This window comes from Apostichopus japonicus, chromosome 15, assembly GCF_037975245.1.
Source record: "Apostichopus japonicus isolate 1M-3 chromosome 15, ASM3797524v1, whole genome shotgun sequence".
Taxonomy (NCBI): Eukaryota; Metazoa; Echinodermata; class Holothuroidea; order Aspidochirotida; family Stichopodidae; genus Apostichopus; species Apostichopus japonicus.
The window spans coordinates 25,138,528-25,163,385 of NC_092575.1; the positions used below are offsets into that span (position 1 = coordinate 25,138,528).

Genomic DNA, 24,858 nt, shown 5'->3' on the forward strand with positions numbered 1-24,858 from the left:
TGCACCTGCACGTATGGTTCAGGATGTACCTGTATGTATGTACACGTACCTGTATGTAGGAATACATACTGTCCAAGCCGCATCTGCATGTAGGGTCACATACTGCCCATGCCGCACCTCTATGTAGGGACAAGTACTGTTCAGACCGCACCTGCATGTAGGGATAAGTACTCTCCAAACCCGCACTTTCATATGGGGACACGTACTGTCCATGCCCGCACCTGCACGTATGGTCCAGGATGTAGGCCTACCTGTATGTTGGAACACGTACTGTCCAAGCCGCACCTGCATGTAGGGACAGGCTACTGTTTATTCCACGTGCATGTCGCGATACGTTCTTTCCAAGCCGAACCTGCATGTAGGGACAAGTGCTGTTCAGGCCGCACCTGCATGTAGGGATAAGTGTATACTCTCCAAACCCGCACTTTCATATGGGGACACGTATTGTCCATGCCCGAACCTGCACGTATGGTCCGGGATGTACCTGTATGTTGGAACACGTACTGTGCAAGCCGCACCTGCATGTAGGGACATCTACTGTTTATTCCACGTGCATGTCGCGATACGTTCTTTCCAAGCCGCAACTGCATGTAGGGACAAGTACTGTCCAGGTTACTTCTTATTATACACTTAGATGCACATCGTCACATCTGTTCGTCCCTCACTTATACATCACCTGGTACTATGATATCACGGGATTTGCCCTGCCCTACGGAACTCTTTATAATATAAAAGTTTGCGTGTTGTTAAACCGCCAAAAAAGCTTTTCGTTGTAATTTACTAAAACAAACATAGACTGATATAGACTACCGGGAATTTGTCCCAGTTCTTTATCTATGTATCATACATCTATGTCAAACTCTGTTTTCGTACTTCGCAGTACAGCATGAGTATACATTTCGTTAATATGTAAGCCTAGCAATTACCGTGAGCACGTGTGACCTATAGGCCTACAGTAGTTCTATATCTACTCGGACATCCTGGATTTATTACACGGATAACGTAACGGTTTTTGATTGTTCTTCTAGGAAACTCTTTGCAGGTCAACAATCCCAAACTAGCAAAATCTAAGATTGCCTACTTTGCACGTAGACTTGTTACTTTACATCGAATCAGTGGCGTAGCTACGGGGGGGGGGGGGGCCTGGGGGGGGGGGGGCCGGGGCCCCCCCATGAAATCGGCTGGCCCCCCACTGGCCCCCCCACTGGGAATGGGGTAAAAAAAATTGTAAAAAAAAAAAATTGTAAAAAAAAAAAAAAAAACTCATCAGTGGGATTCACTAATATTTTTTGTTCAATAATTTGGGAAATAGAGTTACACAATTTTCTCGTCTGCATCTGGCAGAATAAGAATAATACAATATCTGTAGTAATCATGAGAATGGTCATACAGCATGGCATGGCAATGGTTAATGCGACGGTTGCGACCATACACCACGAACCTTGTGCATGTGCTGCGCGATATCGATATCTACCAATACATGTTATCGGTCATCGATTGGCACAAAAACCCAGATTCTGATGACAGCTGCCTCAAGAAACCCAATAAATGGCCTAATTAGCACCGAGCCACCAATGTGGACCATTACCGAAACATCGATGCGTGTTAGTCTTCCATCCCCTTCCTCTAATGCTATTTAAGTCCACATGTGGGCATTTCCTGCAAACCTACCGGGAGCCCACAGGGGTTTGAGTTGGGAGAAAGGCCTTGACACCTTGAAACAACAAATGATGCCAACCATAGGCGTACGAGGCGGGGGGTGCAGGGGGGGCAGACTGCCCCCTAAATTTCCAGAGAACAAGAAATTCGGGCAAAAGTCCTGACAAATTCGGGCAGCCTAAGAGGAGAAAAAATTATATATATTTTTTCTCCTCTTAGGCTGCCCGAATTTTTCAGGACTTTTGCCCGAATTTCTTGTCCTCTGGAAATATATATATATATATATATATATATATATATATATATATATACATACATACATACATACATACATACATACATACATACATACATACATACATACATACATACATACATACATACATACATACATACATAGAGGAGCACCAAATTAAGTGAGGACACAAATATACCAAATTGTCTGCCCATACCTCCCACGCTAATGAGGTTGTCCTCACATTTTTACATACACAGCATCATGGTAAAGGTCCCTATCTGAGGACAACACATACTGTCCCCTTAATGGTTCTTGAAGCACTACATGTGTATGAAATGTATAAAAATATGAGGACTGTCCTCGCATTGTACATACACTGCATACACACTTAGTGTCAATGAGACATATGAGAGGACAGTAAATATGGTCCTCAGATTGGCACTTTTTGCACTACATGAGTAAGAAGTGTATAAAACTATCTGAGGACAGTCCTCAGATTTGTGCATATACCTTATACACACACGGTTTTACATGTGTCAAATAGAGTCCAGTTTACAGCCTGCTGTCATCACATACTGTCAGTAGCATTTTGTGAGTATGAAGCAGTTTGCAGTCCAGCTTCAGACTAGTCTGGACTACTGCATCCTCAGACTTAAAATTGAATTCAAGATGCCTTGCACTAGGATCCGTCTGACTCGGCCTCCCTTCGACAACGACATGGGAGCAAGTCCAAGTGAGTCCAACCTACAATCAACCCACTGGATTAAAACAGTTTCATACCTTATCACAACAGTGTTTGATTTAATTGAATGTTTCAATTAAGGCTATACAAGTCTTCTGTATCTAGTGATTTTACAGTAACTAGGGATAGCATTCCATTTCTCAACTAACCACTTGATAAAACACACCCAAAAAACAAAAGCTTGTGCATTCCATGTGGTGAGGTACTGAGTGGAGACAAAAGATAGCTAACCAAAAGTTTATCTAGACAGTATAAAAAGTATACAAATGAAACTGACCCTTTCCCCCTTTATTATTACAAGATAATATAGGAACACAAATGGTAGTCGAAAATTTCAATAACATGAAAAGTAGATGTATTGAACAAGCATTTCAACTTTAACACAAGGTGACAAAATCAGAACCCAAATGGCAATTTAACATCTCTATGATGCATATGTAGTTGCAGTTTGTTGTTAACTTTTCAGCGTTCTAAATTAAATGCTAAAGTACAGACAATACTAAAACATAATCAGTAATGCAGCATTTCAATATTGACATGGTAACAACATGCACCAGTGTAGCTTTGGTTCGTTATCAACAAAGAGGCATTTAACTTTTGATGCAAGGGAGTGAACAATATTAGAACCTTTATCTAATACAACATCTCATAACATTGGAAGCAGATGCAACTGTAGCCATGGTATCTTGGCAATATAATGTTCAATGCAACAATACATACACTGTCAGACTGACCATATAATGTAATGCGACATCTCAATAACATTGGAAGCAGGTGAACCTGTAGGTTTGGTTTGTTGACAATAGAGTACTCTATGTAGCATTCAATGTCCAATGCAAAGAGGCATTATCAGGTATAAGGTAAGGTAGTAATGTAATATCAAACAAATAAAAGTATTAAACGTAAACTGACTAAACTAAAAGGTAAGGCTTATAAGATAATGCACGTCTCATGCAAATTGGAAGCAGATGCATATGTAGCCATGGCTTGTTGCTTCTGTCATGTAATTCATCACTTTTTGAAAATGACTCTTGGATTTATGCTACCATCAACTTAAGGAAATTAACATCCCTAATAACACAAGTCTGCCACTACACTGATGGCATTACCAGAAATGAGTACATTGTGATTAGATAGAGTCAATGCAGAGCTTCATTCATCTTCATAGCGGCCTCTGTTCATGGGAAGCGTTTTAATGGTCCTTTCACATCACATAAAAACGAAACCAATATCAAACAAATAAAAGTATTAAACGTAAACTGACTAAATAGAATAAAAGCCATTCAAGATTCCAAAATAACACTTAAGAATAGTTGCAAGAGTTCTCATAATAACACTCAGATTCAGAGTAGCATGGATTGTCTCCCTGGCAGTCCAATAGCTTACCCATAGTCATAGAATGACATGAGAGATGCCAGAACTGAATGTGGTCATGTAAAGCCCAAGAGAAGCAGAACTGGTCATTGAAACCGTGTTAGAGTATTATTCCACTGCCACAAACATCTTAGTAGGCGCTTAGTGGGCCTGTAGCAATTAATCATTAATGATAAAAATACTGTATTTTGCCAGCACTTTATCTCAGATCAAACACATGTTTGCATGCTTTGAAAGAGCTGATGTTACTAACGGGTAGTCTACAGCTTATCAATGGTAAATGACTTTTTAGTTTTACTAGAAGATGAAACAGAACTCTTTATTATCCATGTATTCGTTAAATTATACCAACAACTTCCTCACTTGTATGCAAATGAAAGCAACTGAAACATTCCTGTGAGAACAATAAAAGTGTAACTATGACAATACAACATTAACTTTAACTACAAATGATAGCAATAATTCAAGTAATTAAGACTTGTCTTATGAAAATGTGGATAACAATTCATAGGTATTCTGGCTGTGCCCTAGAGTTTCATACACAGAGGTAGACCTACTACAAGTTTGGCTTATTGATAGAAAGCAGAATAGGCTCAAACGGCTATTTAGTGCAAGGACTTCAGTAATGAAACTGGAAACATGTAACAGAAATTGAGACTTTCCCGTTTTGACAACACTAAAACCATGACTGGGTAAATCAAACCACAACTTTCACAGATTCACCAGTAAACCTGAAGCTATGTAGAGGACAATTCTGCATCTGCATCCTTTGGGTTGCTAATGAGAGGATAACGTGGAGAACCTTCACAATGTCCTACTTACTTTTTGCGATTTCTCCAAACTACTCCTTCTTTCATCTTTAACTAAGACCTTGATGTATGAAAACTTTCATGTTTATTTTTTCTTGCAAAACAACACACCGGCCAAAGCTGAAGCACGCAAGTGCTCAAGTGCAAAGTTTTACTTCCAGTACACATGGCTTCATACAGCAGCATAATAAGTTCCAGATGACATTTTGTTCAGAAATTTTCAAGATATATTGAAAATTTTCTTGTGGTTAATGTATCCATATTTTCCAGTGTTCTAACAAATATTCACAAGCTGATTTGTTTTGTCTCATTACTATGAGCAGGACAATCCACCATAGGTTAAGTATGTGTAAGCTATACAGTTTCCTTTGTTGACAGTATCAGTAAAATTAGTCAGTATTTGGGGAAGTTAGTACATGCTTAGTTGGGGTCATCGTTCGAAAAGCAAAACAAACTCAAGTGCTATATTGCACAGGTAATTTAAAAACAAAGCTAAGTATGTAACAGCAATGAAAACTTTACTCTCACAACAATAAACACAAAATAAAGTCCCATGGCTCATGCGAAGGGCAATTTACCATAACTAAATTAAAGACTGGGTAAGCCCTACAGTTTCCACATACGAGCCTAACATTTAGCTGTGGTTACTCCTTGTTTTGGAGTTTGCGCAAACACCTCCTTCTTTCTGCTACTACAAAATCTTTGATAGTTGACCACTTTCTTCCCTTGAGCAGAGGGTGTTTTTGTTGTACAGCAATGCACTGTTCATAGTTTGGAGTCTGTCCACTTTCCAGCTCATTTTTGAAGTGCACAAGCACACACTTTTTTTCCTCACATGTCCACGGCTTCCTTCTTGCATAATTTCTTTTACTTCTATCTTCACAGCTGGACACTTTGAAAAAGAGTAGCAGTAAAAAAAACTGTGATCTGTTACATGAAGAACATGAATCTTCCTTGATAAATAAAGGTTAATAATTAATAATAAGCTGGTATTGCTCAGATCATTGCTTCAAGCCAACCATACGATTTTTTTAAATTGCTAGATTTTTCATGGTTATAACGATATAGGACTGTGGTAATTCAACATTCAACCTCTGAACCAACGAATATACCATAAGATCATGGCCGGCACTGTGTATAAACATTGCAACGTTCCATCTACATTGCATAGCACATACCTGTATGTTTCTAGTGTTGCCAAAAAGGTTCTTCTAGCGCCACAGTTAAATGACATTTAACCCTCACCAAAAACAACAGGATTCATGAAGCAGAACTTTACTATAAGAAAAAACTATCAAAAAACAACTTGCTCTACCAAATAGGTTCTCTTCCAGGTGTGTATCACCTATAGCCTGAAGGTGTATTCTCAAGTGAAATTAGATGCTAGTTTATCTCATTCTAAGCAGAAACAGTCATGGTCTAAGGCTCCTTGACTATGAGTAATTGACACTTTGGAAGAACTATTTTCAGAAGTTACCTTTCATTGCAATGTTTTACTGGCTGCTTAATCAAGCATTTAATCCGGCAATGGACCATTGCTCGGTGCGTTTACATTCAGACTGAGGACCCCATTGTTTTTTACATTGTTCAAATCCATGTACCTTAACCTTAACAATACCCAATAGGAATTCCTTAAAGAACGTGGTGATTCTTTAGAAATCACATCCGAGGACCTGCAATTCTTATGTTCAGGTCCTCGTTCAAATAACAAAACAAGTGCACGCATGCATGTCCCATCATGACTACACAGGCAACGATAATCATCCAAACCAAAACTTTTTTTCAAATCTGGGCTTCTGCAGAATTGAGTACATCCTGGCACATATGTGGGGATAATTTCTAGCACCTTTTCTGTTACATGGCTTTGCATTCATTTTGTCTGGTGATTAGGGAATGTGGTGCAAATGCCACCCAATCATTTGTCTAGTTAGTGTAAACTGTCTTTAGATAACATTTAAGTCCACTGTCAATGACTTCATTTGTACATCTTTTCAATTTCCAACTGTATCGTAATGAAAAATTGAATTATTGATACCACTAGTACTTTTTAGAAGTTATGAAAAAAATAAATAAAGATGTTACCTGCTTGTGACTGCTTTTGAGACTCCTTTTTGGTTCTTCCATCTTGGCCACAAGAAGTGCTACTTACTGAATAGGTTTTTGAAAAATAAAAACATAAGTTGTCTGTTTAGATATGCAATTAACTTAATTGAACATGAGGAATATGGATTCAAATTACATCCTGTCAGCCAGCCAGCCGGAGCAAGCTTTCTTTTCCTCGACAAGGTCTAACAGAACAACAGATAGTATTATGTGCCTCATATGCACCTTTAAAATTGACTTCTATGATTTAATTGATCACTGAATGACTCCATTGGCTAAAAGGTAGGTTGTACAAATACTGAACTCAGATACCATATTGTTGGACTCATGTGTGTTCTCACTCATGGGCACATGTTGTTACATGTCCATGCATGTACACATGATGTGCACGATCGTATCAACAAAAAGAGATTCATGCATAATGTAAAACAATATGATTTGCTCAAATCAGTCAATCAAGCAAACTCTTTTTTCTGTGAACATTTGAGTTAAGAAGAAAAGCAAACCTGATTCATGTGATAGAATATATTAATAATGTTCAATTTGTTGGTCAAATATAGGCAACAAAAAATCTGGCAAAGAATCTGGCATATTTGGGGTTGTTTGCACCTATGCAGTTGCATGGCTTTAGTAATTTTGTCAGGTAATTAGGAAGGGGTGTAAATGCCACTTTGTCTCACTCATTTGTCTTATAGTGATCTGTCTTAAGACTACATGTTTCTCCTGCAGTAATACGTCTATTGTATACTGTGACTGTGCTATACAAGAATTACTTCATTTGTACAGCTTTAAATTGATGAATTTATGCCAGTTCCTGTCAATGCCTGCAGCTAACCAAACTAAAAAATTCACCTGCTAGTGACTCCTTTTGAGACAGCTTCTTAGTACTCTCAATTCGGCCAGAGGAGGTGCTGCTCACTACTGAGGTTTCTGAAACAAATATATTTTTCTAGTCAGAAAACTAACTCAATGGTAGAGAAACATGAGGAATATTAATTCAAATTAGGAAATTTCAGCCAGTCATGTCCCTTTATAGGCAATTCTATGACCATAACTCTGACAAATGTCATGTGATTTCCCATTTGCACAGTTAAGATAAACTGACATGGTTTAATTGATAACTGAGTGGCTGCATTAGGTAGCAAAAGGTTGATATGCACCACTACTTATCCCACATACATCAGTACATGCATGTGTACTATTACGATACCTATAGATACCTATAGATATAGATACCTCAGCCAAGTTTTGTAAATAGTGTGTAGCTGATGTAGAAAATAAGTTAGTACCCTCATCCCTGCCCTCAAGTCAACGAGTAAGATGCACTTTGAAAACATTTACCAGCCTCTTGGTTGACATTGGGTGTTTCTTCACTGGTGTCTTCGTCGCCTAATTCTTCACAGCTTGAGTTGTTCTCATCAGCTTCATGAAACAATGAACAATTCAGGTATTATGTTATTGATGTGGCTGTGCTTAATTCTTTAAGGGTTATACTACCGTTTTACAGAGACCTTCTAAATTATGGACATCAGCCTACAATCCAAATCTAGCTCGCCATGGCATGTCCAACCCATGAGGGATGCTAAGAAAGTTTTGATAAAAGAGCTTTATCTACCCACCCCAGCCCCTTTTGCATGACAAGGATCAATAATTTGGCTGGCAGCAAAAATGTTGCCAACCACTGCTCTAAATGGAGACAAAAACTGATATTTCGACAGTATAAGTAACTAAAAAAATGATAATCTTTCTACTTGAATCATTACAAACTTGCAATAACAATTTGGGGCGTCAGGCAAATGTCCTTTGAGGGTCTACTTAATGCAAGGTTCTGTGCTCATATGTTTAGCACTTACAGTACTCATGCTGCTTAATTGTGACATCACTGTCGGTTTGGTGCCACAAAATCTCACACAAGTAACATAAATTTGCTACATGATTACACTTCCTACAGAATTAATATAGTAAAAATATAAACTGTAAGACCCAGGAGCTGTTTTTAGTTGAGTTATATATTAACCTTTACGTAAAGATATTGTGCACTTACATCCTTCAAGAGAGACATCTATTTCATCCAAAGCCTTGCCTTTAAATTTGCTGATGGTACCCTCTTCCATCATGATAAGAATCTTTGATACCTTGGCTACTTGCAGTGTGCTTTCAGGCAACCTATAGAAATCTCTATGGATTCTAATGTCATGTCCCATGTAAGCAGCAAGCAAATCCAATTCATTCTCCTTCAGAGACAGAATTTGGGACATTGTAGCTACATGCTTTCTCAGTTTGCTTGACCTAATCAGTTCTGGGTGGCTGGCACCACAGTCGATGGAATACTTTCTCAAGCAGTCATTTGCTGGCACAGGCCACTGAGAATCAAAGTATGGCCTTGCAAATACATAAGGATTGTTTGATGCTACCTTGGCTGAGCTCCTTGTGGAGATTAACAAATCCACATTTTGCACCATACTTTCAGTCATTAAGATAGGGACCGTGCGACGCCGTTTCCCAGGAATCTCAACTCTGTGGAACTTCCTCACAAGTGCCTTTTCAACCTCACCTAGACTTTGGAACACTTCTTCTGGTATGTTATCCATATCAGTTGTTATTTTCTCATACTGATCTAAACGTAGCCTTTCGATCTCCCCACTTCTTCTACGGTTGAACAGATTGATATGTGCCAAAGTCATCTTACTTAGTTCATTCCAGTTGTTTGTTGAAGTTACATCATTTTTCAGCTGTTGTTTGTGTAGTTCAGTGTTGGTCTTTAGGTACTTGGTGAGTTTCTGTATGTCTGATGCCACAGGCTGCAGCTTTGGTTTGTTTATGCTGCGTTTATCCAAAGTATATTGAGCTACGGAAGACACTGAGGAGGACCAATCATTTCTCTTAAGTGTCTGGAACCCCTGAACCTTTGCCATCAAAGTGCTGTCACCTTTTCCACCATTGGCTTTGATAGCCTCTGAATGAACTATTGCAGCTACTTTGTCAATATCGTAGCCTATGTTTCTGGCATAAGATGGTGTCTTGTAGTTGCTCCTTGTTTCATCAAATCCTGCAATATTCTTCACTGCTTTAACAAGAGTATCAAATTTATCAGGATTTATGCAGTCCCTCATACATGTCACAGATGGATCAATCTTTTTTGATTCAATCAACAACTTTGCTACATCTCTCATGCGCTGGGAAATAGGAAGGGCATGGTGATCTTCAGGATGTGAGTTTAACAGCTTAGTGCCAAATGTCAAAATAACTGGATCTTTTCTAACTTCCCGTGTAACCAAATCTGCCTGCATGCGGGTCAATACCTTTGCATTGAGTGCATCCGAAGCACATTCAGAGGTAGGTAGAAACATCTTTGCTACTGCTTGAATACGGTGAACACGTTTCCTGTTGCCTCTGGATGAGCAAACCTTTTGGTGTTTCCAAAGTCCATCCTTCTTGAAACTACCATCACAATACTCACATGGCAGGTAGTCTGATGATTCCGCCTTGTCTAATGCCGTTGGCCTTTTCCGTGGCTTTATTTGACCTTCTCCAGTGTCCCATACCAATTTATTGTGTTTTAAATTCCCTCGGTTTCTCAAAACAGCTATCTTTGCTTTTCTATCTTTCCCATGTAATGGAAGAGCATTGATTTCAACAACTAACTTTTCTTCATCATGCTTCTGAGAGCAATGACGAAAAATCTTTGCAAAAGCGTGATCACAGTAGAGGCAGTAGTCCTTGGAATCCCATTTTCTATTACCCTCTTTGCTTTTACTTGATAGCTGCACATCACTTGTTGTTGCGAATGCTTCGTCATCACTTGAAGAGTCTTCCCAGTCTCCGTCATTACTTGATGAGTCTTCATCTTCAGTAAACATTTGCTTCTTGTTAATCTTTGATTGCCTTTTGTCTGAATATATACCTTGCTCATCTGTGTCTTCTTTAAGTACCTTTCTTTTCTTCATTTTTGCCTTTCGTTTCCTTTCAGTTTTATTTGCAGTTTTGGGCTCTTCCTCATCATCTTTCTCTGCTGGCTGCACTCCACTTGTGGTTGTGAAGTCTTCATCATATGTTGCTTTGTAAGTTTTTGATTTTCTTCTATCTAAATCTGTAGATTCCTCATCTTTGTTGTCTTCTACAAGTAACTTTCTTCTCTTGTATACCTTATCCTTTGATTTGTTTTTCTTCCTGTGAACCTTTGACTTTGTTTTAGTTTTAATTGCAATTGTGGGCTCTTCCTCATCACTTTTCTCTGCTAGCTGCACTCCACTTGTGGTAGTGAACTCTTTATCTTCACTTGATGAATCTTCATCTTCCACAAAATATGTCTCTTTGTAAGTTTTTGATTTTCTTCTATCTAAATCTGTAGATTCCTCATCTTTGTTGTCTTCTACAAGTAACTTTCTTCTCTTGGATACCTTAGCCTTTGACTTTGTTTTAGTTTTAATTGCAATTGTGGGCTCTTCCTCGTCACTTTTCTCTGCAAGCTGCACTCCACTTGTGGTAGTGAACTCTTTATCTTCACTTGATGAATCTTCATCTTCCACAAAATATGTCTCTTCGTAAGTTTTTGATTTTCTTCTATCTAAATCTGTAGATTCCTCATCTTTGTTGTCTTCTACAAGTAGCTTTCTTCTCTTGGATACCTTAGCCTTTGATTTGTTTTTCTTCCTGTGAACCTTTGACTTTGTTTTAGTTTTAATCGCAATTGTGGGCTCTTCCTCGCCATTTTTCTCTGCAAGCTGCACTCCACTTGCGGTAGTGAACTCTTTATCTACACTTGACGAATATTTCTTTTTCAAAACATCTTTCTTCTGGTGAATGTTTGTATTCTTGTTAACAGTATCATCATCTGAATCTTCCTCATCAATGATACCTTTCACAAGTAGCTTTCTTTTCTTGTATACCTTAAGCTTTCTCTTCTTGCTTGCCTTTGGCTTTTTTGTGGTTTCAGTTGCAGCTTCGGGCCCTCCTTTGTCACCTGAGGCTTCAACTTCATACTCCTTCATCTTGTCTTCTATGAGTTCCCTACTTACAGGACTGCTTGCTCTAACATTTTCACAGAACTCTTCCGCTTCTACAAGTGCCTTGGAAACCTTTAACTTCTGTGTGGAAGTATCTGAAGAGTCATTTGAAGAAGCATTTGAATCATCGATATTAGACCTCTCAACTGAATAATCTGGGTCATGGTCTTCCTCCAAGTCACTTAAATCACCATTCCCAGCATCGCTGTCCTGACGGTAGGGATGATGCAATGGTATTACTTCTGACAATTGTGAGTCTGAGTTCCAGGATTCTGGAACTTCTGCAGGAGATAATTGCAAATCTACCTCTCCTTCAATTGGAAATTCATTCGCATGAAAGGGTGATGTATCCTGGGTAACCCCATGACAGATATTTGAAAATGGACATGCCAATGATACTACCTCTGACATTTGTGAGTCTAAGTTGCAGGATTCTGGAACTTCTCCAAGCTGCACTCCACTTGCGGTAGTGAACTCTTTATCTTCACTTGACGAATATTTCTTTTTCAAAACATCTTTCTTCTGGTGAATGTTTGTATTCATGTTAACAGTATCATTATCTGAATCTTCTTTATCCATGATACCTTTCACAAGTAATTTTCTTTTCTTGTATACCTTAAGCTTTCTCTTCTTGCTTGCCTTTGGCTTTTTTGTGGTTTCAGTTGCAGCTTCGGGCTCTCCTTTGTCACCTGAGGCTTCAACTTCATACTCCTTCATCTTGTCTTCTATGAGTTCCCTACTTACAGGACTGCTTGCTCTAACATTTTCACAGAACTCTTCCGCTTCTACAATTACCTTGGAAACCTTTAATTTCTGTGGGGAAGTATCTGAAGAGTCATTTGAAGACGCATTTGAATCATCGATATTAGACCTCTCAACTGAATAATCTGGATCATGGTCTTCCTCCAAGTCACTTAAATCACCATTCCCAGCATCGCTGTCATGACGGTAGGGATGCTGCAATGGTATTACTTCTGACAATTGTGAGTCTGAGTTGCAGGGTTCTGGAACTACTGCAGGAGATAATTGTAGATTTACCTCTTCCTCAACTGGAAATCCATCCTCATTAATGGGCGATGTTTCTTGGGTGACCCCACGACAGGTACGTGAAAATGGACATGGCAATGGTATTACTTGTGACAACTGGGAGTCTGAGTGGTCGGACTCTGGAGCATAAGTTGAATCTGATTCAAAATTCTCATTTTCCTTCTGTGGAATTTCTTCTGGGACTCTGAAAAAAGCTGGTGGTGGAAAACAATATGAAAATGGCAATCCATAATCGTAGAGTATTTCTTCATCTGCTGGAATGTGTCGAGTTGCAAACAACTGTAGCTGTGGCTTATTGTCTGGCCCTTCAAAAACTTTCACTTTGCTGTTTATCTCTTTTCTACTTCTGGCGTGGTTGACTAATCGTCCAAATTTCCATGGATCATCATCCCTTGGCTCCTCTGAGGCATCGACACTGGAAGAAACAAACAATTTTTTTTTTAAACAAAACCACAATTAATGACAAGATGCACGAAATAGAAGAATCATTTCTAAACACACATTCCACCGCCTGTCTAATCTCAAGATTCAGCAATTCCTTACATAAAAATGATAGATGTACTGCTAGGGTTGAGTATTTGATATCAGTTGACCTCTGACATCTACCCAGTTTGACACACTATGAACTCAACCATAGTACATCTACGTACATATGGGTTTGCTTCACATATGTTGAAGTCTAATGACCTCTGATTCCCCTTAAGTCAGGGTTTTATTTGAACGTATGATAACTTAATACACATGGTCAAGCAAAAGTTCAGAAATAAAATGAAAATTTCAAAATTCACTTTCAGCACAAAGAAGCTCTGCAAGCAGTGTACAAAACTAATATGACTGTGTGTTTATGAGCCTACAAAATGCATGCATTATGAGCACGATAAACATGCGTGTTAAGGTTCTAAAGTATATGACCTATGTTACCTTCAGATGACCTCTTTGGCATCTCAAAACCAAAGGGTTTATGAAGAGTAAATAATTGCACAAACACATGACAAAGTTCATCCGAAATGTTTTTCTTACATCTGTGTGTTACTGTTGAACACAGGCGCAAGGTGACTTTTTGATTCCTTGCCAATGTGAGATGCAAGTTCTGTTGAGAACCAAACAGACTGCTTCTGAATGATACATTGCTTGTGAAGGTCTGTGCACAATTAACCTTAGTAAAAAGAAAGCAAGGCAGGTTGACATCAAGTCCCAAAGTCATTGTAAAGTAATTGCATATCAACTTTCTGAGATTGTAACACGTTATTGTGGGGGCCACCAACAGCAGATAGATAAAGTTCCTGTTCAAAGGTTTTTCTTGCATTGTACTCATAAGTAAAGTTTAATTCAAGAATGTCAATGTAACGATTTCGCTGAATGTGTCTGCAAGACACAATTGTTCGCCCTTGGGCAGCTACCCACCAAGGTTGAAGAAGTTAAACCAGGCCATTTAAGGGGATTTCTTGAACCAAAATCTGACTCAAACACGTGTACCCACACACACCTTTTGGCCCTTCCCTCGTCATGAACTTCTGGTCACACCCTGGAACCCCACCAAGGGTGGCCCATAAGGTGTCCTAGCATCTGACCTCTGATTGCATGACATTTGTTGCTATGGTAATTGAGATAGCTTGTACACCCCAACTGGCTAAGGAATTTCAATATTTCATCCTCTCCATGGGAGCTATGCATGTTAAAGTTTTCACTGAAAATGTGCTCAGATCTGCACTTAAATCAGTACAAACTGTGTATACTTAGTACTTCGTAAAATTGTCAACAAGTTGAAACTTGATATGAACCTGGAACTTATTCCTTACTTAGTTTTCAACCCTTTTTAATATTTTACTTAATGGTTTCAGACTACCTCTGACATTCCAACAATCTATCTAAATCAGTATCATTTACTCATACTTTGAAACATCACGTAAAAGATCTCACAACATTATAATGTAATGGAACATGAACTTCATTCATGCAGAGTAAGTTTGTAGGTTTGCTTACCACAACTTTTGATGTTTCCAACGGAAAAAAAACCTAAATCCAGTCTCCTTGATGGTATCTCTCTTATCTCCTTCTGTTGCATTTACCAATTCTCCCTTGTAAGTAAGCAGAAAATCTCCTTTCTCAAATTTTCTTTTGGTAAAAATAGCTCTTCCTGAAAGACAAGGACACAAAAATGAATTGATTTTCTGTTGCCAGAATAATTTTTATTTTCACGTAAGCCTAATTGCTTGTCATTTCTGCTTCTTTCCTTCCTCCAATTTTATCTTTCTTTCTCTATGCTGCGCTTAATTTGTGTAAACACCAAATATTGCTGGCTCATGTCTATGGAAAGTCTCTTTGAGTCTTACATATCTACCCCCTCCGAATGGCTAACCCACATGAGCCTGACAGACATAATCCTTAGATTTTCAAGCACGAGGAGAGATGATCAACCATATGCATACATGCATGCAGTCTGGTATGATAGCCCTCAATGGGAGAGATGTATGCCATCATTGTCAATTTAAACCCAGCATATCTGTGTTTAATGCCACTGAGATGATAAATGTTCTGTTAGAAAACACGAAGTCTGTAATTTACTGTTACAATAGTCACTTTTTGGTAGTAACTTTTTAACTTAAACTGTTAATGGCAAAGGTGTTTAGACTACTTAACTTGCAATACAGCAAAGTGTCTTAATACCACTTTTAAAATATTTGGAAATGTCTGGAAATTTGATCATCTTCTTACTAAAAATTTGGTGTGGTCTACTTAAATACTAATTTCTGTATGTATGATTTACTAGAGATCTTGCTTCCATGAGATCAATTTTATTTGCAACATGCTGGTTTAAAAGGGGCACTGTCGAAAGTTGTATGCCCTCAGAATGATGTTTAGTAGGATTTCAATCCTAGTCTTACTACAATATCAGTCACAATGCATTCAGTTGATAGGAATAAATAATCATTATAAATGTGAACAAGATTTTAATTGCTATAGTGTAAGAGGGTTTAGTTTGAATAGTTTCTTCTTCATGAATCAAGAGTGTGGATCGACCGAAAGGACTTTGTAATAAGAGCACCACATTTGTTGACAAAGGCACCCCATAATTGGTAGAAATTTTGAAGCTAGGTACCCGACTGGTCCGACCCGGCGGCATACCAGGTACCTGATTTTTTGCCTGCCCAACTATTTCTTTGACCAACATGCCACCTGCACAAGTTTGTAAATCATTACATCTGCCTAAAGGCCATTTTAACAGAAAAGATCACTTGATTATTAGTGTCTAGATATTGATTATAAACTTTGAGAGTAGAAAAGATCCCTTTTTGTTTGCTTGCTCATTTGAAAAGTAAAATAGCATTTGCATCTTACAAGCGCATAAGCAGATCTCCATTGCCCTAGTAGTACTATGTACCAAATGTGATATAAATTTGTAGAACCCTCAGCAGTCTAAAAAGACACCTGTTTTGCTTTCCCAGTGGTGAAGTTCTAAATGGTGCATGTTAATGGAAATTGGGTTTTTAGAAGAATTTTTGAAAGTTTACTGCTCCATCGTTTGTGCCAGTTCTGGTAAAAGCATTTGACTGTAGGCCTTCATGTCAAGAACATTACACTGGGTTGTATTAACTGTGTACAGTTTTGTCTTAAACTTCATGAACATGATTTTCTGAGATTTTGCTTTCTCCTTTATTGGGTTAAGCAGGATGTTGATATTTTTGTGGTTTATTTGCCAATTCAGTAAGTGAAGGATATTACACGAAAGTGCCTTATCAGATCATGAGTAATGAAAAAATGATTATTTACAAACAAAAAGGGACATTGACCAATGGCTCAAACTGATAATAATTTTGAAACAATGCAGCATCAACTCAAGGAATACCCCTTAGGGAGAATAAACCATGGATCATTACCCCCACTTCTCACCAGCATATGATTCAATACTCTGTGTACAATTTGTCATCTTATAACCAATTTTGAACAACACACAACTCTAAGCATTTAAAATGATTCCAATGATTAAAACTCAACTCAAAAACATCAAAGTTATCGAATGATTGTTACATTAATGTTTCCTATAAAGATCGACCATTGCATAACACAGCGCTAGATCGATCTAGATCGACGTGATCACGTCAATGGACCCTTAATTCCCATACGATTTACGTAATAGTAGATAGAAATTCCACACAAAGAGTGCACTCATAGTTATAATCCATTCAATTCAAAGATTCATTAACACAATATATGTGTTAATACCTTGTAACATTTTGTTCATCAGAAAGATAGGAAACAAAAGTGTTATGTACTGGACAGAAGTAATATTGTGATTCTTACCTTTAATGGGAAGAATTTTCATGAGAAAACCTTCTTGGTCGTCCATCATCTGCATGTGACCTGTGAAGTAAAAATCAAGCGATAGCTTTGACTCTTAGATGTTACCTTAAAGCACAATAATTAAGTTTAGAAACATGTTTCAAAAGTATGAGAATGTTAGTATTGTGTTTGAAAGAGGAACATTTTTTTAATCTTTAAGGATGGATATTTCAAATATACTTTGAACAGTAGCGAACGTGATGTCACCTTGGTAAATGCAGATTGCGGCATAACCCACACTACATACAGTTCCTACAATAGTCACAACAAAAACTGCGTTTAAATACAGATTGATGGGAGTGCTAAAACTTCAAGGAGCTCGTTTTGCCTATATGCCAGCATAACGTCATTCACAAAATAAATTGGTGCTTCTGGTGAAAGACTAGTGAATTTAATAACCAGAATGCAAAATGCATTGAGGTTTCGATGACTTCAATGCACTAGACTTCTGCTTGTTAGTATAACCAGAACTAGCTGTTACACTATGGCATGCTAACACAGGTCAGTCTGTACATGGATATACACACCTCCATCAACAACAGTAGGGTTCTTGTACTCAATGTTATGAATCCGCACACCAAGTATTACAAACCAAACCAAATCTCTAATAACTTCGCACATTAAGGTTGCAGAGGAGTCCACTTATGGACAATTTAGATTGAAATATGTCCACGAAATTTCAAAGAATCAACTTGAAAGAAGCTAATACAGGTCACTGGAGGTCAACCTGAGGTCAAAGGTCACCCAATTGCAGGTCTAATATTGTATTACAATAGCGTAACTCCCAACCTTGATGGACATTTGGTTCTCAAGTTATTGCAAAAATACTAGATTTTGACCCCTGATTGACCTTTGTTGACATTGGATCACATGACTGTTATGTTTAGAAACAATCCCTTACCCCATTCACAACTAGTCCCAAAATATCAAATTTGTCGGACCCTGCCAATGGTAGTTTCACAAGTTATTGAGAAAAACTAGGCCAACATTACAGCCAACTCCATGAAGTGAAAGCAAATCTCAAGTTCACAGGTGCTTGACCTAGTTTCTCCTTGGCAGCTGGCCAAGAAATGTTTTGAAATTTCGCGGTACCTGTGCAAACTAACATCCAACCAGAACTACCAATTATCTACAAATATTATCTAGAGAAGGCATGCTTCGCCATTCAAGTGCACTATTCCATCGAAATCACATCAACTCTTTAGCAAAATATCCATACGGTTGAGTGACAAGTGTTGCAGTAGCTCTAGCACTTTTATATATGGTCTGCAAGCAAGCCTTGGAAGACACTGTAACACACACACATGTATGTAGCTATGTACATAGCAATTCAGGACTTCTAGCGACACACTTAAGTCAATGGGGATATTGTCGCGAGTTCATATTCAAATCTACGGATGCCCGTAAGATCATTTTCAATTGTCAAAAGGCTCTCCTATTCTTATGAGGCGAATTGCCCATGTCATCTACTTATAGGCTGGACGATGGGAGATACCGTCTATTATGAAAAGGTTTTTACAAGTTGACCCCTGGTGACCCTAAATGACCTTCGACATCCACCAAAAACGATAGGTTTTTTGTACTTAATGTGGTCAACCTACATACCAAAAATGAAGTCAATGCAAGCTTTGCTTCTTGAGATATAATGTTTACAAGCTTTTCACTATTTGACCCCTGGTGACCCCAAGTGACCTTTGACCTACACCAAAAACAATAAGCTTCATGTACTAAATGTGGTACTTCTACAAACAAAATATGAGATTAGTCCAAGCTTTGTTCGTTGAGATATCATGTTTACAAGCTTTTCACAATTTGACCCCTGGTGACCTTAAATGACCTCTGACCTACACCAAAAACAAAAGGCTTTTTCTACTCAATAAGGTATTCCTATGTATCAAATATGAGAACTGTCCAAGCTTCCCTTCTTGAGATATCGTGTTTACAAGCTGGGCGTCACAAACGCACACACACACACATGTTTGTATTACATTCAGACCGAGGACCCCATTGAATTTTCCATTGTTCAAATCCACGTACCCTAACCTTAACAATACCCCATACAATAGAATTCTTCCAAGGACGTGGTGATTCTTTAGAAATCACAACCGAGGATCTGAAATTCTTTTGTTCAAGTCCTCGGTCAGTTAGCAAAACAAATGCATACACACACGCATGATTGCAAATGTTACGATTATCATCTAAACCAAAAACCAGATTTCTACAAGAAGAAAATGTCGAATAGGGGAGCATGTAGTTTTCACATGGTTAGGAAGAGAAAATTAGAACTGAGGACAATGTATCAAAATCTTCCACCAGACAGTTTTCTTAAAGGACTAATGGATTGTTAACGTTATAAGTTAGCCTAGCTTACATTACGTCAATATGAGGACTTCTGAACGGTGGGCAATCAGTTTGAGGCTTAACACGAACTAAGGTTGATATTTTCGTAAGTGCTTGACAGTACTGATATTGGAATACAACATCCCAAACCATAACACTACAGCTAATCCTAGGTGTGATATTATGTAACATGAGAACAATCTCACCTCTCTCTGGCCTGTCGATCCCTCATTGCCATCTCATATAAATTAGCCTAGCCTACACAGTCAATCTGAGGACTTGTGAACGGTAGGCAAAGACTATAGTAGTAGACATCATAGGCCTAGCCTATTATGTGTACATGATTCGCCACTAGGCCTACTCCGAGTTTATGGCGATACTTTCACTAGTGCGTGGCAGTACCAATATCGGAATACAACGGTCCAAACCAGGGAGCTGTATAACAGCAATTTACCTTAACTAACCTTTCACAAAACTGTCTCGAACTCGAAGTATGTTTGTGTTGGAGGCGTGCAGCTTGGCGCTGCGTCTTGCTCTGTATTGGTTGGTAGGTCTAGTGGTACTGGTACTGGGAGTGGTAGGCCTAGCTCCTGTTGTTGATATGTCGGTGTGTTATTCGCTGATACTGGGATAACCACGCAACCACCTTCATAGAAAAAGCGGCTCTGAATTTGTCGTAAGTTGGAAGCTATTTCATATATCCATTTCAAAAGAACCGCAAATATGACAAACAATGATATCGCTACAATAATAGCAACGATAGTATGCAGCGTGAACATGACTTGGTCAAGTGCACGACTGAACTACATACTATAAACGCACGGTCGTGATCGCCTACACAACACGCATGTATGCCATACCCAAAATAGAGGGCGACATGTAGCTTACCAAAGAAAGCCAGTGTATGCAAAATATACACCCTTAGTTATTTTTATGAGCAAATGAGGAATGATGAGAAACTTGTCAGGGGTTCTTAGACAATGCACTAGATGAAGGTGATACGGGTCCTAATGTGAGGACATTAAAAAAGTCCTCATATTTCTAAATCGTCCTCATATTGCCGTCTTGTAGAGACAGATGTGCTCACAAAGATGGCTTCTCAAGTACATACATACATACATACATACATACATACATACATACATACATACATACATACATACATACATACATACATACATACATACATATATATATATATATATATTATAAATATGCAGTAGCTTGCCCGAATCTTTTTCAAATTTTTGCCCGACAATTCCATGATTTTCTTTATTTAGCATCATGATGCCCGAATATTTCCGTGTAACACCACCGTAAGCGCAGTTCATCTGGGCTACCACGCTTTTTGCACGATCAATTTTTTTTCTTCTAACTAGTCAATTGTATACCTGGACCAAGGGCGGCGGAACCGGGGGAAAAAGGGGGCACGTGCCCCTCCCCCACTTTTCCTCAGGTTAGAAATGTGCCTTTTTCTACATAAAAATTGAGGTGCCTCAAGTTAGCAAGAGGCCAGGGAACCAGATTGAACACTCGGGAAGGGCCGTTTCCGGCCATCTGAGGGGTTTGTAAAACCAAAAATTTTCTAAAAGTACGCTCCGCGCCAACCGATGGTGGCGCTCCGCTCAGATAGCCGTGCATACAACTTTGCAAATCCTGGCTAAGCCCGTGACTTTTAATGAACTTCTGTTAATCAAACTCAAAGCATTTTCGAATAGAAAAAATTTGTTAAGATATTAACAAGAAAAAAACTCTAATTCGGAAGATTCCTACATTAGCAACAAGCATGATTTCACCTCATTTTGTCTCAAAAGAAAACTTGTTCCTTGTTTCCCAATTTGCGCATTGGATATTGCAGTGCTAGTATGCATATTTTCCTTGAGGGGGGGGGGGGGGGACGTTGATGGAGTGATGTGTATACACAAATAAGATAATAAAATAAGAGTTATAAAGGGTACTGAATATAACGCTGCATCATTCCAATCGAATTTCTGCAAAGTGCCCTTTGATGTCGGTGCCCCCCCCCCCCCAGATTAAAAGTGCTTCCGCCGCCCTTGACCTGGATATCCCCGACATGAGTGTATAAAAGAAACATTTTCTTTTTCATGGATGGTTGGGGGGGGGGAGTGTCTACAAGCCTAGAAGTACAGGTTTATCATATTCTTTGTTATATTTTATACTTTTTTGTGAGACAAATTGCAGTCTCACCCGACACAGCGACATTATCCCGCCTACGTGTCGTTGAACAATGTTTTTCTGGAGGTAGCTGAGTACTGTGTTAAAATAATAAATAAGGTAACTAAATATAGCAGCTTAAAAAATATACTGTCCCATTTTTCCCCTTCAAAGTGATGTTACCATTTTTTCTTCTTCTAAATTACCAAATTTTTGGGGAACTGTAAATTTCTAAAACGTGAGATTATAAAATAAAGAATGTTTAGATGCAACTTGCAAGGCCTCAGAAGTGCCGTTTCCGGCAATCTGAGAGGCATTGTGTGCCAAAAATTTTCTTGTTCGCTTCGCGCCAACCGATGGTGGCGCTCCGCTTAGATAGTGTCACGGGAACTTTCGGGCACAAAAATCTCTGCCCCCCCAAACTGAAATGGTCCCGTACGCCTTTGATGTCAACTTCACTCAAGTTAAAAGTCTGGCTGAGTTGGCAAGGCCAGTCAGCATGAAAGAGAAATTTTTTTTTTGCATTTCTGTCACCAAAGTTGCACATCATTTTGGTTCATATTTTGCCTCACAGGTGCCATCTCCTGCGATCTGGGGGGTGCTGAAATCTCAAATTTTCTCTGTACGCTCCGCGCCAACCAAGGTGGCGCTCCGCTCAGATAGTAACCTCCGGCCCCCCCACAAGAAAGAACAGCCTCCCCATGGCCCCCCCACTCAAAAAATCCTAGCTACGCCACTGCATCGAATTAGTTTAAACCATTCTGAAACATGTCAAACGCATTTTTTTGCGCCTTCCAAAGGGTATGGCACGCCAACGGGGTCATAACGGTTGCCTAATACGATGTACAAGCAATGTAATACGATGTATAAACAATTTATCACCACGCATATAACAGACAGCCGATTATCACAGAGCTTTGATCCTTCTCCTTGTATATCACCGCTGTCACTACCCGGGATATTTTCGGTGCGATAGTGGTGGTGGTTGGGGGGAGGGGAGGGGAAGGGAGGGGGAATACCGAGCTGCAGCAATTTCCCAAAGTGAGCAAACGGTAACTTTTCGCCTGACAGAGTGTATAGCAGAAGCGAGTAGTAATGTAGAATAATAATATTTCTGTAAATTATTCCCGTTTTCCGAGATATTCGCATATGAAATATGGCAAAATCTGGGAATATTAAGTGATTGATGAAGTCAAGCTTCTGTGGTTCAGGTCTAAATGTTAATATTAATCCATTTTATCTAATGAATTCTGATAACTCAAACAAACCATGTTTTTTTTTACTTCATATAAACAATACATCACCTATTGATTACCGCCAATATTTGTCCTTTAAAAGTTAGTAAGACTTAATCTTATGTCTTTTGAGGCCATGAACTAAACTCTTACGTTGCCTCATAAGAGTTTTATTTTGCATCTGGGGAACTAACCCAATGGTATGTGCTTCATTTCCATCAGCTATTTCAAGGACCATTTCTCATAAATTAAAAGTTTCTCAGAAATAGAACCTGGATTGAAAATAGTGGTTTGAAGGGTCTGCAAGTATCAAAATCAATCTTATGTCTAAAGTTCTCCTATAATTTATTACACAGTATATGACGGATACAATTTGTTTTTCTATGTTTGTTTATTTAACACATTACCGTATGCAGACTTATTATTGCTACTTAAATTTAATCTGAATGTCTGTCTTTTTGTCAAAAATTTCTGCGGTTGTAACTCTTTAGATAAGACCTACTTAAGGAAGGTTAGGTCAGTGCAAAAATTAACTCTCCTTGAAATTGTAACTATTTAAACTAATACAGCTACCACATCAAAGATGAGAGAGAGAGAGCTCGAATAGTGTGTGAACATGTAGGCCTATAATGATAAGTCGTAAATTTGAACGTTAAGGTGGAGCAACCTAGACTCAGCACTTAACTATATTACATGGGAGACCTAACTCGTTTCATACAATTTCATACGATCCGTTTCTTAATTATCAATTTATAAACAGCTTGTCTCAATATTTCATTGCATTGTACGAATAACTTAGTACGAAGATGAATGTAAACAGAGTGTTTCATTTCGCCACTCAGTGAGATAAAAACAAAATTACAGTAGCGCTCGAATTACAAATATAAGAGTATCAACATTTGGCGTATACGAGTTATATTTATAACAATTGTTTCTTCACGCTTGAAAGCTAGGTTTTGCGTTCGTTTGTAACTAAGCACTCCTCCGACTAAGCTCGATAGAATTATCAAGATTGGTACAGTAGCTTTTACCTCCATCAACTCATACAGATTGGATAAAAGCAGTGACCACAATAGCTTTCAGATTTGGAGGGGGGGGGGGTGCAGAGGGAGTCAGACGTTTGTTCACTGGTGCCGAAATTGCCACCTGTGGAATCACGTCAGCGTGAAAGTCACTTCTGTGAATTGTATAATAACCCCCACCTCCCTCCCTCTCCCCGTATATTGTAACAATCATTCGCCATCTTTTTTATGAATGGAATCTTAATCGTTTAATCCTATCCGCAATAAAATGTGTCTCATAAAAAAATTATTTATATTTTGTTAATCTATATGGTTACATTTGCTAACATATATAAATACGAATTTTATTTTTATAGCGAGTTTTGAACAACAAGCAAGAAATGTCATGTTAACTTTTTGGATATTCATTTATTTATTACATAAACGGTCTTAGATGAAAAAAAGAGAAGGACGAACTGTAGAAATCATCATCAGTTATATAAAGGCAATAACAATTCCGACGTGATTCTCACACCTGCCGTGTGATTAATATAGGCCTTGATTGGATGATAATTGGTTCAAAATTTAGATATTTTTTGTATGAGTATCTCAACTTCCGGCGTTATGTACATAGAGATTATAATGAAGTGTGGTGCTATATATGGCAAACACAACCAGGTGTTTTAAAGGATGTCGCTTTTCAAACGTAAACGTTCGTAACAATTACTTTACAAACCTGATTAAAACACTGTTGTTAATCATTAACAAATTAATATTTTCTGCTTAAA

The 24,858-nt window shown here is 38.5% G+C and overlaps 1 protein-coding gene across 2 annotated transcripts; it reads right to left on the reverse strand.

The window, feature by feature from the left end:
• Positions 1-1,942: 1,942 nt before the first annotated feature.
• LOC139981294 (uncharacterized) lies at positions 1,943-20,820 on the reverse strand. 2 transcript variants are annotated; one of them, XM_071993555.1, is made up of 8 exons: positions 20,124-20,820; positions 17,281-17,340; positions 14,962-15,115; positions 8,970-13,393; positions 8,267-8,347; positions 7,778-7,855; positions 6,905-6,970; positions 1,943-5,714 (listed from the first exon to the last, which is right to left on the reverse strand). In XM_071993555.1, the coding sequence occupies exons 2-8, from the start codon at positions 17,333-17,335 to the stop codon at positions 5,467-5,469; spliced, it is 5,106 nt and encodes a 1,701-aa protein (XP_071849656.1). In that variant the 5' UTR covers positions 17,336-17,340; positions 20,124-20,820; the 3' UTR covers positions 1,943-5,466. The 2 variants fall into 2 exon arrangements, with proteins under 2 accessions (XP_071849656.1, XP_071849655.1); XM_071993554.1 differs by having other exon boundaries at positions 17,281-20,820.
• Between the last annotated feature and the right edge of the window lie 4,038 nt (positions 20,821-24,858).